Source organism: Azolla caroliniana, unplaced genomic scaffold (assembly GCF_043228905.1).
Source record: "Azolla caroliniana isolate FFs.n. ecotype wild unplaced genomic scaffold, voAzoCaro1.0.p SCAF_14, whole genome shotgun sequence".
Lineage (NCBI taxonomy): Eukaryota > Viridiplantae > Streptophyta > Polypodiopsida > Salviniales > Salviniaceae > Azolla > Azolla caroliniana.
Window position 1 is genome coordinate 15029589 of NW_028230449.1, and position 11709 is coordinate 15041297.

Consider the following 11709-nt stretch of genomic DNA (forward strand, 5'->3'; position numbering starts at 1 on the left):
ATACAGACAGATAAGCCAATCCAATCCAATCCAATCCAATCCAATTGACAAGTCCCAAACTTTATATATTTGCCTACATAATAATGCAACAAGACTCAGCCAATGTCAAGATTGGATCAGTTTTGGGATGCTGCCCATTTATCTCCTCATTGGAGGGCCACCATTACATACAATCAAGGTTTAGATTCTAGTGTTGAGTCTCCATCGACTATAAGCGAATCTTCCTCCTTTTTATCAACCAATGAATCATCCTATTCTTTCCCATCCACCCGCGAATCTTCTCAGTCGATCTCGGGATATCCCATGCTGGATCCGGGGTCACATCATGCGGATTCTATTTCAAGAGAGATTCTTGATGCTAAGAAGGCAATAGAGAGCGTTAGAGCTCTGTCTAGCACTTCAATTCTTTGCCACCACCCTTGGGATTGTGTTAATGACAATAATGATTCAAGCGAAGGATGGATTAGTGATTCGGTTGGCCCTGAGTCGTCTCGGACGAGCACCTCATCGATATCGCGGAGTCTAGCATCGGAGCTTACTGTTAATCAGGCCGGGATAATAGATGATTCTAATGGTTTTCAGACAGATTTCTCAAACAAAATCCGCACCAAGATTGGTAATTCTCATGACCTTTCTCCATCCATTGGACGAGACTATGATTCGAGACCATTCTCGCAAAGTGGTCGAGGCAACCTAATAGGATCAACAAACATAATTACTGGAAAGAAGAAATCATGCGAAACATCCCTAAATCAAGGCGATTTGGCGGAGAAGCCATATCCTCACATGAAGGCCAAGTACTCGACACCTCTAAAATCCCATAAGGATCCCTCCCCATCCTTCCATGGCTGCTTAAGATTCGTGGAACAAGATGGTCCCCCGTTCTTTAGTTTCTCGCTTGAAGGCTCCGATGAAGTGTTGTTTGCTAGAGCATCAAAGCCCAAGCATCATCGGCAATCAAACGATTCATTCAAGGGCGATTGGATGTACACATTCTATTGTAGGAAAGACAATAATGCATTAAAGGAGAAAGGTGGATGGATTAAGATAGGGTCAAAGAAGAAATTAGCCAGTATTGTGGTTTCCACTGTGATTGCAACAATGAAGGTTTGCAAGGTGAAAGCTAAATCCAGCCTCACATGTCAGAGATCATGTAAAGACGAGGAGTTCGAGGTCTGCTTTGACCTCTTGGATGAGAGGGAAAAAATCAATGGCAGTTACAAGAGCACCATTGGAGATGTGTTACAAAACACATCTGCTTCGGACATTTCGACAAAAAAGCGAGTTGAGATCGCTGCAATTGTCATAACCACATCTTCTCCATCGGTGAGCGAAAGAAATACCATCAGGAATGAGGACTATTCGAGCCATAGGAATTCTTATACGACGAAAACACATGGTAGGGATACTCCAACCGCCATGGAGAGAGGAGGTTCTGAGACAGGTTGGGGACTGAACTTTCTGGGGAATTCTTCCGGCACTTTAGTAGAAGGGGAGATCCGAAATGTTTCTTCGTCGCGCCAGATCGTTGAGAAAAGCCGACTGCAAGATCTGCTCAATGGTCCGGAGGATCTTCCACAGTCGACGGGAACTGACACCAACACCAGCACCAAACCATGTGTGACCTCTGCAGTAGGCCTAGGAAAGGGGATGGAGATTGGTGTAGTGGTTGTGTTACCAAGTGGTGAACATGCGCATCCGAGGGATGATGACGATAATAATGACTGTAATGATGGGGTGGGTCCTAGGATTGGACCGACACCATTGTTGGATCGGTGGCGATCAGGTGGAGATTGTGATTGTGGTGGGTGGGACATGGGGTGTGGTTTGTGTGTTCTCCAGTCAGAGACCACAATTAGCTTACATGGAGGAAGATCATCACGCATGATGGCACTGACAAGTCTTGACCTTTTATCTTGGCTGATTTCTCCTGGTCACCCCTTAATCATTGTAACACAGGTAATGAATGTCAATCCTCTTTATAGTTTTTCCTAAATATCTAATATATATATATATATGTTATATAGCATATGAAACAAATTATTGAACATGAAAAGTGCACACCGTTGATGGAATAATCATAGCATTTGTATTTATCTAGTTTTAAATGGGTGTCCAAAATGTATATATTTTCTTATATCTATGGGCAGGATTCCAAGAGGGAAAAGGTTTTTGTACTTGAAACCATGGAAAGAGGTCTATTTTCTTTGAGTTTTGGAGATCGATTTTCGCCTCTGCAAGCATTTGCGACGGCTGTGGCAATCTTTCATCAACAGATAGTACACAATTAACTTACTTTTAAACACACCCAAAAAGAATAGCTTACATACTTACCAATATAAATCCCCATATGTGGATGTGTACAGTAAACTTGTCGAATTCCTCAGTGGCTGAGAAGATCTAAGTGCCATGAACCAATATATGCCCCCTCAAATAAACTTCCATCGAATAGACATCCAGAGGAACATATGTTCATAGTTCCGTTGGTTCCTTCTGTGTCTTTTTGGAAATTTTATCGCAATGAGGATAAATCATTGCAATTATCGATCTTCAAGAAGGAATTCCTTGGGAAATTCTTTGTAGGGGCTTCTCTCTTTGTACTATGTATTTTCTGCACAGTATATGTATATATGTGTGTGCATTTCACTTTGTTTACTTTATATTTACCTTCAATGGATAATGAATTGTACATAGGACTGTATGATTCACATGAAAACAGTTTCCACACAAAGAAGTTGAAGTTAATATCTATGAAGTGGGCAGGTGCTCTACTTTACATTTTGTGTAACAAGTGTATTCTCCACAAGGATGGTTTGTGGTTAAGTCATTACAAGACAGAAATTTCAAATAAATCTTATTTTTATAAAGATATCAAAAAATGATATCGGATAACCTATCAATCATGTCTCTCATTTGGCTAATCATAGATTTTCTATGTTGCAGCACAAGATAATATGATGACCTTTTATTAACAGTTTTTTATTTGTACCTAGCCCTTCTAGGAGGAGCCTTTCTGTAAATAATGTAAATGTAAATCATTTGCACGGTAGAAGAAACACAATCTTGCATGATATTGTGTCATCAGTTGATTTCAAAATTTTTATCACCAAAATGTTTACATCACCCTACAATCATATGATGATGCGGATCCAGTCTATTACTTGCATATAAGAATGACATCATTTTTGGATCCACATGAAGCAATACTAAAATTCTAATTCTAAGTCTATCTCATTATAGCAGGAAGACCAACTAACTATATTTTGCAATGACTACAATATAATGATCCCTTGGACAATATATTTAGTTCAATAGAAAAGTTTACAGATAGTCATTGAATACGTGTATGTGTATATTTGAATAGCCACCCTTCGAAAAAAGTATGTACATTTTATGTCAGATAGTTACAAAAATTTTCTAACAGAACATATCACTCAAATGAGCAGCCTAACCAATTATCGAGAAAGATATAAATTGCAAAGTAGGGAATCAATTTCTGATTTTGATGACCAGCCTCTTCACATGACATCCCAATGGAACAATCTCTTTGAGATGATCTATCTCAGTTTTTTACCATCAATAATATATATTCGTGCCTCAACATTTCTATTGAGATGCTTCTCAAGCATTCATTATGATTTCTGGAAGCTTGGAATTTGAAATATAAAACATTCTTCAACCTAGAAACATTAAGCATTTAAATTATGAGCCAAGTTTCAAACTCTTTTCAGTCAGCAGTGAATTCATGTCAAGTGTGTCATGGCACCTCAAAATGTGATCCCTGACTCATGCTTCAATTTAATGTTTTCATGTTTTATTATTTACTCTCAAAAACGTGAGTTTAAATTCTCGTGTTGACATATCCTAACCACACTTTCTCATCAGAATATGCTGATTGTTAAAATGTTCATTTCCAAAGCTTCACAATCATCCACTTGTGATAAACACCCACTATACACCAAGAATTGTGGAACAGAACCAGAAGATGAAACCTTATCAAGCAAGGCTTTTGCCTGATCAAATTGCCCTGCACGAGCAAATAGATCAATCATACATGTGTAATGTTCAAGTATGGGAGTGAGACAATAAAAACCGCACATTTCATCAAATACATTTTCCCCCTCTTCCAAAAGACCTGCATGGCTACATGCAGTTAGCAAAACAATGAATGTGACCAAATTCGGGAGGACATTCTCTGTTCTCATCTTTCTATACATGTCCAAAGCCACATTGGCTTGTCCTAACTGGGAATATCCTGTGATAAGAGATGTCCAAGAAACCACATTTCGTGTAGGAAGTTGTTCAAATACTTCTTGTGCCTTCTCCATTGCAACACACTTTGCATACATGCCTAGCAATGCATTAGCAAGAATAGTATCTCTCTGCAATAAACCTCGCTGTCTAACCTTTGCATCTATTTCTTCTCCAACATCTAGTGATCCAACAACTGCACAAGCTTTCAATATGCAGATAAAAGTTATTTCATTCGGACAAACTCCCCTGTCTTGCATTTCACTGAAGCACTTAATAGCTTCATCATTGAGCCCATTCAGAGAATATCCAGCAATTAAGGCATTCCAACACACAACATCTTTCACTGGAAGCTGTTCAAATACTTCTCGTGCTTTCTCTAATGCGCCACATCTGAAGTACATGTCTACCAATGTAGTTCCAAGAACAACATTATTTTGCAACAAGCCTCTCTTTCTAACCTCAGCATCTATATTTTCCCCAATCTCCAAGCATCCTATATTGCCACAAGCTTTCAAAACACAAATATATGTTACAACATTTGGATAGATTCCTTCATCTTGCATCTGTCTGAAGCATCCGAGAGCTTTATTACCAAGACCATGATCAGTATATCCAGTGATGAGGGCAGTCCAAGACACCACGTCATGTGCTGGAAGTTGTTCAAATACTGCTTGTGCTTTTTCTATAGGGCCACATCTACAATACATGTCTATCAACGCCGTGCCAATCCCAACGTCTTTTTTTAATAACCCTTGCTTCGTGATTTCAGCATGTATATCTTCTCCGATCTTTAGAGCTCCTACAATGCAACACGCTTTTAAAATGCACATATAAGTCACGACATTTGCGCATATACCCTCATCTTGCATCTGTCTGAAGCATTTCAATGCTTCATCACCACGTCCATGCATGACATATCCATCTATCAAAGTTGTCCACGCTACAACATTCCGTACTGGTAGCTCTTTGAACACTCCATGTGCTTTCTCCAGCACACCACATTTAGCATACATGTTTACCAATGTAATACCAAGCACAATATCTTTCTCTAATAGGCCTTGCTTTCTAACCTCGGCATCTATTCTTTCCCCAATCTCAAGAGATCCAACAATACCACAAGCTTTCAAAATGCAAGCATACGTGATGGCATTTGGAGAAACTCCCTCATCTTGCATTTGTCTGAAGCATTCTAATGCTTCATGACCAAACCCTTGCGTGGTATATCCAGTGATGAGGGCAGTCCAAGACACCACATTTCGTGCCGGAAGTTGTTCGAACACTTCTCGTGCTTTGTGGAGCAAACCACATTTGGCATATGTGCTCAGTAAACTGGTGCCAATATAAACATCCTTATGAAGTAACCCCTTCCCAAAAAGATCGGCATGGATCGTTTGGACCTTCCATATGTTCTTCTCTTTTCCACATGACTTGATGAGGTTCAAAACAGCGATACGATCATGAACGCAAGCCCTTTGATCCATCTCATCCACATGAAAGCTTCTGCTAGAACTTAACGCAGGTTGACTTATGTCACCTATCAATCCACAGCGACCTTCTTGTACGGGCGAATACACGACATCTGGGATCTGTGATGAAAGGGAAGCGAAGAAACACACGTGAATCTAACTGTATTGAGATAGGATGGAGGGGAACATTAAGATTGGAAGGATTACCTTAGTGTTGCTCCCATGAATGGGCGCAAGGGGGGACATGGATTCAATCCGTTTTTCTGATTGTTGTGGGCACAAGGGAGGACATGGATTCAATCCGTTTGTCTGATTGTTGTGGGCACAAGGGAGGACATGGATTCACCTGCTTTTTCTGAATCTGTTTTTGTTAGCAGAAAACAGAGAGTGTGTGAAGGAAAAGATCCATCCAATTAAGGAGAGAGATTAGTGTAGGGAAAATGAGGCCCAACCATTTTTGGCTATAGCCAATTAATTAATTAATTAATTAATTTGTCAATGGAGGTGCATAACCATTGCCTAATTTCTTGCTTAAATTCCATTTTCTGGCTAAAAAATTTATCAATTGTCTAATCTCTTGCTTAAATTTCACAAACCATTTTTGGCTACAAATTAAGGGGTGCCTAACTCAAGGCAACTATTATTAATTATCTAATTTCTTGCTTAAATTTCACCAAGCCTTCTTTTGTTTTGTTTTTTTGGCTAAAAAGCACTTAATAAATTAAAGTGAATGAATCATCGCCTTACCTCTTCTTCTTCTTCTTTTGCCTCAATGTTATTTTGAATCCTATATATTCTTATATACCCCTAAGATTTCATTTGTAGGTATGCCTCCCAAAGAAATAATTAGAGAGTGTTTGAGAGAAAAATATTGTGAGAGTTGTGAGGTGTAAGTGTCGTAAACACTTTGTATATTTTTTCCCCTTTAGTAAAACGATCTGTAGCAGGTTTGGAAATGTAGGCAGGATTGGCCAAACTCAGTTATCAAAGTTGTGTGTATTTTATTTCCATTGTTATTTCGTGCTCTCCCCAATCCATTTTATATTGAAATTGGAGTGGGAGTGATGGTTGTAGATGAAGGAAAGGTGAAACTCGAGAAGTTCAATGGAGCAAAGTTTGAATTATTTTGGAAGATGCAAATCAAAGATTATTTGTACAAGAAAAAGTTGTATCAATCTCTCTCAGAAGAAGCTGGAGGGTATAAAAGATGTGATGGGATATGATCGAAGATTTGTGAGGACGGTACGCGAAAATGTACAGACAGAACGAGAAAACAACAAATACTCGAAAATACACAATGCAAACAGTTTTTACGTGGAAACCCTAAAACGGGGAAAACTACCGGAACAAAGATCCACTGTACAAATGGAGAATACAGAAAACGGTTACAACTCTTCTTTGATGCTCAAAGGATAACCTCTTAGGGTTCTTGGCAAGTTTGTTGAACTCTACCGCCACCCTCTCACACACACTCTCTACACAACACTTAGCTATATTCTACTCTTTTTGTTCTACACAGTTCTACACACTAAAGCTTTGCCCTAAGTGTATTTATACTTATACACCATATGGGCTATTTACAAATGTAGCCCCTCCTACTTTCACTTCTATTATTATAGTAGTAATAATAGCAGTTAGTCAAGCGACTCCTGAGTCGACTGTCCAGTCGGCCCAACTAGTCGATCGTGTCTTCGACTTGGATCACTTATATATATATATATATATATATATATATATATATATATATATATATATAGTCAATTCTCCCTCAGTTGACTCTCCGTGTCTTTGTATGTCGGCTCATAGCTCGAACAGTCGGCTACCCCTTGTCTTCGATCATCGGCCCTTACTCAACCGAACGACCGGCTCCTCTCACTGGAGGGACATATTCCTAACAAGATGAAAATTGGTCTCTTCTTGACAAACAAACCCTCTGAGTTATCTAATAGACATTATCCCGCAATGTTTCTTTCCACATTGGAAAGGTAAGGACAATGGTGTGTCTCTCCAGTGTGTATGAGAGGCCATTAAGCTCTAACAAAGTACATTAATCATGTTTTGTAGAGATTCAATGTGGGTGATGCCAAGCTAGTTAGTACACCCTTGGCAAGTCACCTTCACTTATAAAAGGATCAATCCCCTTACACAAAGGAAGAGGGAAAGTTCATGGCTAAGGTTCCTTAAGCCTCAACCATCGGGAGTTTGATGTGTGCAATGATCTATACGAGACCAGACATTGGCCATGCAATGGGAATTGTTATCATAAGTATTGGGAAAGCTCATTGGAAAGAAGTAAAGTGGATTTTGAGGTATCTACAAGGCACCACAATGAAGTGTTTGTACTTTGGTAAGGGTGAGTTAAAAATACAAGACTACGTAGTGCAAATTTTAAAGGTGAAGTCGATCACAAGAAAAACATGATTGGTTATATTCATTGTTGGATGCCACAATTACAGAAGATTATCACTCTATCCAGTACAAGGGTGACTATGTATTGATGACTAAAGCTGGTAAGAGATGACATAGCTTCATGGTTTGTTAACTGAGTTGGGATATGGCTTCAAGGAAGTGAGCCCCAACCAATATTGGCCAAAAATAAGGGGTGCCCGGCTAAACCAATTGTCAATGGGAGTGCATTAACCATTGCCTAATTTCTTGCCTCAATTTCACCAACCCATGTTATTTTGAATCCTATATAAACCCCTAAGATTTTATTTGTAGGTATCCCAAAAAAATTAAAGAATTAGAGAGGGTTAAAAAAGAAAGAGAGAAAGAAATATTAACACCTTTTGACCCATGAGGCAATTGATTACAATAATGGGTATTTGTACAGGTATTTGTACACAATCATCGAAAATAATAAATAAATAAAACATAAATAAAAGAGTTTTAGCATGGCACACAATATGTTGTGTTGTAACATGTTCTATGAAGGAATTTGCTATGTGTCAAAACTAATTTCATTTCTATCCAAGCCTCTTCAAAAGGAGCGGTGGATGGAAGGGTTTCGATGCGAGTGTGGCCCGTGGTCTCGATGTACAAATGGTATATGGTACAGAGCTTCTAAGCAGGGTAACTCACATTCCATTATCTTCTTAATTGCTTTGGCACGACAAGTGACGTTGATGCCCAATGTCGTGATGTGGTGTGCCCGAAGGTGGAGACTTGGGGAAAAAGGGAAAAAAAAAAGTGGTGGTCTCCGACTTCACCAAGCTTGTTACGTGGTGGCATAAAAAGGGGGATTGGTTAGCTTGCATACTTACCGTATGAAGGGAGGACAGAGTGATTGAGAATATTACTTTGAACTGAGGCATCGTAACTGTCGAAAGTAATTACAGTCGATGGCCCACTCTACTCACAATCACCAGAAGCTTCAACCGTTTCCTACTTTCATTTCCCATCTTGAATTAATGGTTTAGTTACCAACGTTGTAATCCTCCACTCAAACATTTGTATACTCTATTTTATAAAGGGTTCTTTCTCAATCTAGCGTTCAGCCTAACAAGAGGCTTGTTTCAATCTTAAATTTGTGTAGAACCTTCATAATCTTGTGCTCATTATGTTAATCTCATGTTTTGAACCTATCCTTGAACCTTAATCATCGTTCTACTACGTCAGAGTGAGAGGGGAAAGGAGAGGAATATGTCGCACCCATCGACCCCTCGGATCCTTAGACTTGTCCCTTCCTTCAACCCATTGGAGCCATTGACTCCCTTGATCTTTCAACTCGTGGGAGCCTACGTTTTGCCCATCTAATCATTGTGCCTTGAGGCCCCTCTCAAGTAACACACACACATGAGTTTTCGCATCACTGGTATCTGAGGGAATTTCATTATTCTTCAATTTTTTGTTTCAGTGATGGAGAGGCCGAGTGGTGCAGGTGTGTCCACATTCATCGTCCTCCTTGTCCCTAAAAAATTTAAATTGTGATGTGTTGGTGAGTATTAGATAGGTTATGATTAACATTTTGTAGCTTATTATCTCTATTTCATTTTAAGTCTAAGATATACCTACCTAGTGTCTTTATGTTCGAAGTATCCAATAGTTGGGAGGGGGTCCAAGTATGTCTTGGTATTTTCCCTCACGTCAATGTAAGTTGAACATTTGCATGTAAAGTGATGCTCATCTTCTATATATATGTGACATGATGTACATATCCTTTCTTCTCTAGGAACTCCATTAGAACGACCATTTTCAATCTAAAGTTGGTGGGATGATACTCTAAATTGTCCGATGGCAACCCTTAGTGCATTTGATAAGAACATATCTATATATTTTGGTAGTATAATAAAACCGTACTTAGATAAATGTATGGAGTGTTTCTAATAGTACAACATTTTAAATGGGAGTGGTTGTAATGAGTTGATCCATTTATGTCGAGTATAAATTTTCCATATTTCTTGGCTTATCACTTTATTACGATCTTCATGAGATATTAAAGTCTTATCGGTCTCATGGTCATACCTAACATGGGGTATATTATTAATGTCTAGGCTATTTGCGAAAAACCAACTTACCACAATACTATACCAATAGCTAGTATCTCCACACTCATAGAGTAATCAGGATGCCTTGAAAGCTTGATAGGATATCCTATCTTGTGATTGGCTATGTATCTTATTAATAAAAACGACTACCTAAAAAAGTGTTTCTACTAGCATAGGGGGTATAATTTGAACTCTACTCTAATGATTTCATGTGGCACTATTGATTTGCTTCGGATTTGTCGTGGTAGCATCGTAACCTTGCAAGGGTAGTGAAGTGCAATTGTATATTTTTTCCCTTTAATAAAATTATCTCTAGGAAGTCCAAAGATGTAGGCACAATTGGCCAAACTTCGTAACCAAAGTTGTGCGTGTTTTATTTCCACCGTAATGTGGTTTATAAGGAAATTGATGTAATTTTCTCAAGAGAGAGGACATGGCTTCACATTTTTTATTGTCGCCAGCATCACATATTCTCTACCTGAGCCAATTGGGTGTCAACTAAAGATTTAAACACCAGTAGTGGTAGGAAGGAGTGATCAAGATTCACATGGATGCATATGTGGCACATACTATCAAATTGAGTGCAAGATTTGATGGGCGTTAATGCAATCATGAAAGGAAATCATAATGGCAAATGACCATTGTTCCAAGAAAACAAACATGGGGACTTCTTCTTCTTCTTCTTTTGATGTCAACCATATGTGCTAGCCATAAACCATCACAAAATCATCGTTAAAGAAATCTCTACTACATGTACAATAGAGTATGCTTGTCATACAATCATGGGTCGAAAAAATGAGGGGTCAGCTTCAATATATCTGCGTTTATGCAACTTCAAATCAAGAATCATAAAATCTATGTTGTGTTGAAACACTTTAGTTGAAATGAACACCTCCCATTAATGAAGCTTACCTAGAGTTCAAGCTTCCCTATTTTTAAGGCCCCAAAAGAATGTCCACGATGGATGCTAGGTATTTATTATGGACTCAACAATTCTAGACCTTGCCATTAGGTCTAGAACAAGATATAGTAATGAGTGGGATTCAAGGGAAATACAAAGTCCCAAGTTAATAGGTGGTAGATTGTTTCATTCAAGTTGAATACATCTCAACAGTAAATGATAGGTGGCATGCAACATGTAGCAACATAGGTTCTTTAGTCACTCGATTGTAAGAGATGATATCAATACATTCTAGCATCACAAAAATAGCTTGACAACTTCCCCTTTCTGTGCACACTTTGATCAATTATGTTTTATCAATCGTTATTATGCTCAACAAGGATGGTTTCTTCGAGAAACTACATATTCTTTGGGGATATTGTTAACTTCCATAAGGATAGATGAAAGCCACAAAGAATGGACAAACAATTCTCTAGACATTAGGTTTTGTGGTAGCATGCTTTCATGACAACGAAGTTCCAAAACCCCTTTTTTTTTACTAGCGATGAGCTTAAGTACATTTGTGATGTATCACTACTCAAAAAGCGATAATGCAATATGC

General features: G+C 38.6%; 2 protein-coding genes across 3 annotated transcripts; one reads left to right on the forward strand and one right to left on the reverse strand.

Annotated features, from left to right (window-relative positions):
* Positions 1 to 2900, forward strand: LOC147855560 (uncharacterized). Of its 2 annotated transcripts, XM_087330030.1 has the most exons (3): positions 1 to 1959; positions 2151 to 2279; positions 2367 to 2900. In XM_087330030.1, exons 1-3 carry the CDS (start codon positions 103 to 105, stop codon positions 2367 to 2369), a joined length of 1989 nt encoding a protein of 662 aa, XP_087186156.1. In that variant the 5' UTR covers positions 1 to 102; the 3' UTR covers positions 2370 to 2900. The 2 variants fall into 2 exon arrangements, with proteins under 2 accessions (XP_087186156.1, XP_087186155.1); XM_087330029.1 differs by having other exon boundaries at positions 2 to 1959; positions 2151 to 2900.
* A 570-nt stretch (positions 2901 to 3470) lies between these two features.
* Positions 3471 to 5981, reverse strand: LOC147855561 (pentatricopeptide repeat-containing protein At2g03380, mitochondrial-like). Its single transcript, XM_087330031.1, has 2 exons — positions 5928 to 5981; positions 3471 to 5840 (listed from the first exon to the last, which is right to left on the reverse strand). The coding sequence occupies exons 1-2, from the start codon at positions 5964 to 5966 to the stop codon at positions 3882 to 3884; spliced, it is 1998 nt and encodes a 665-aa protein (XP_087186157.1). The 5' UTR covers positions 5967 to 5981; the 3' UTR covers positions 3471 to 3881.
* Between the last annotated feature and the right edge of the window lie 5728 nt (positions 5982 to 11709).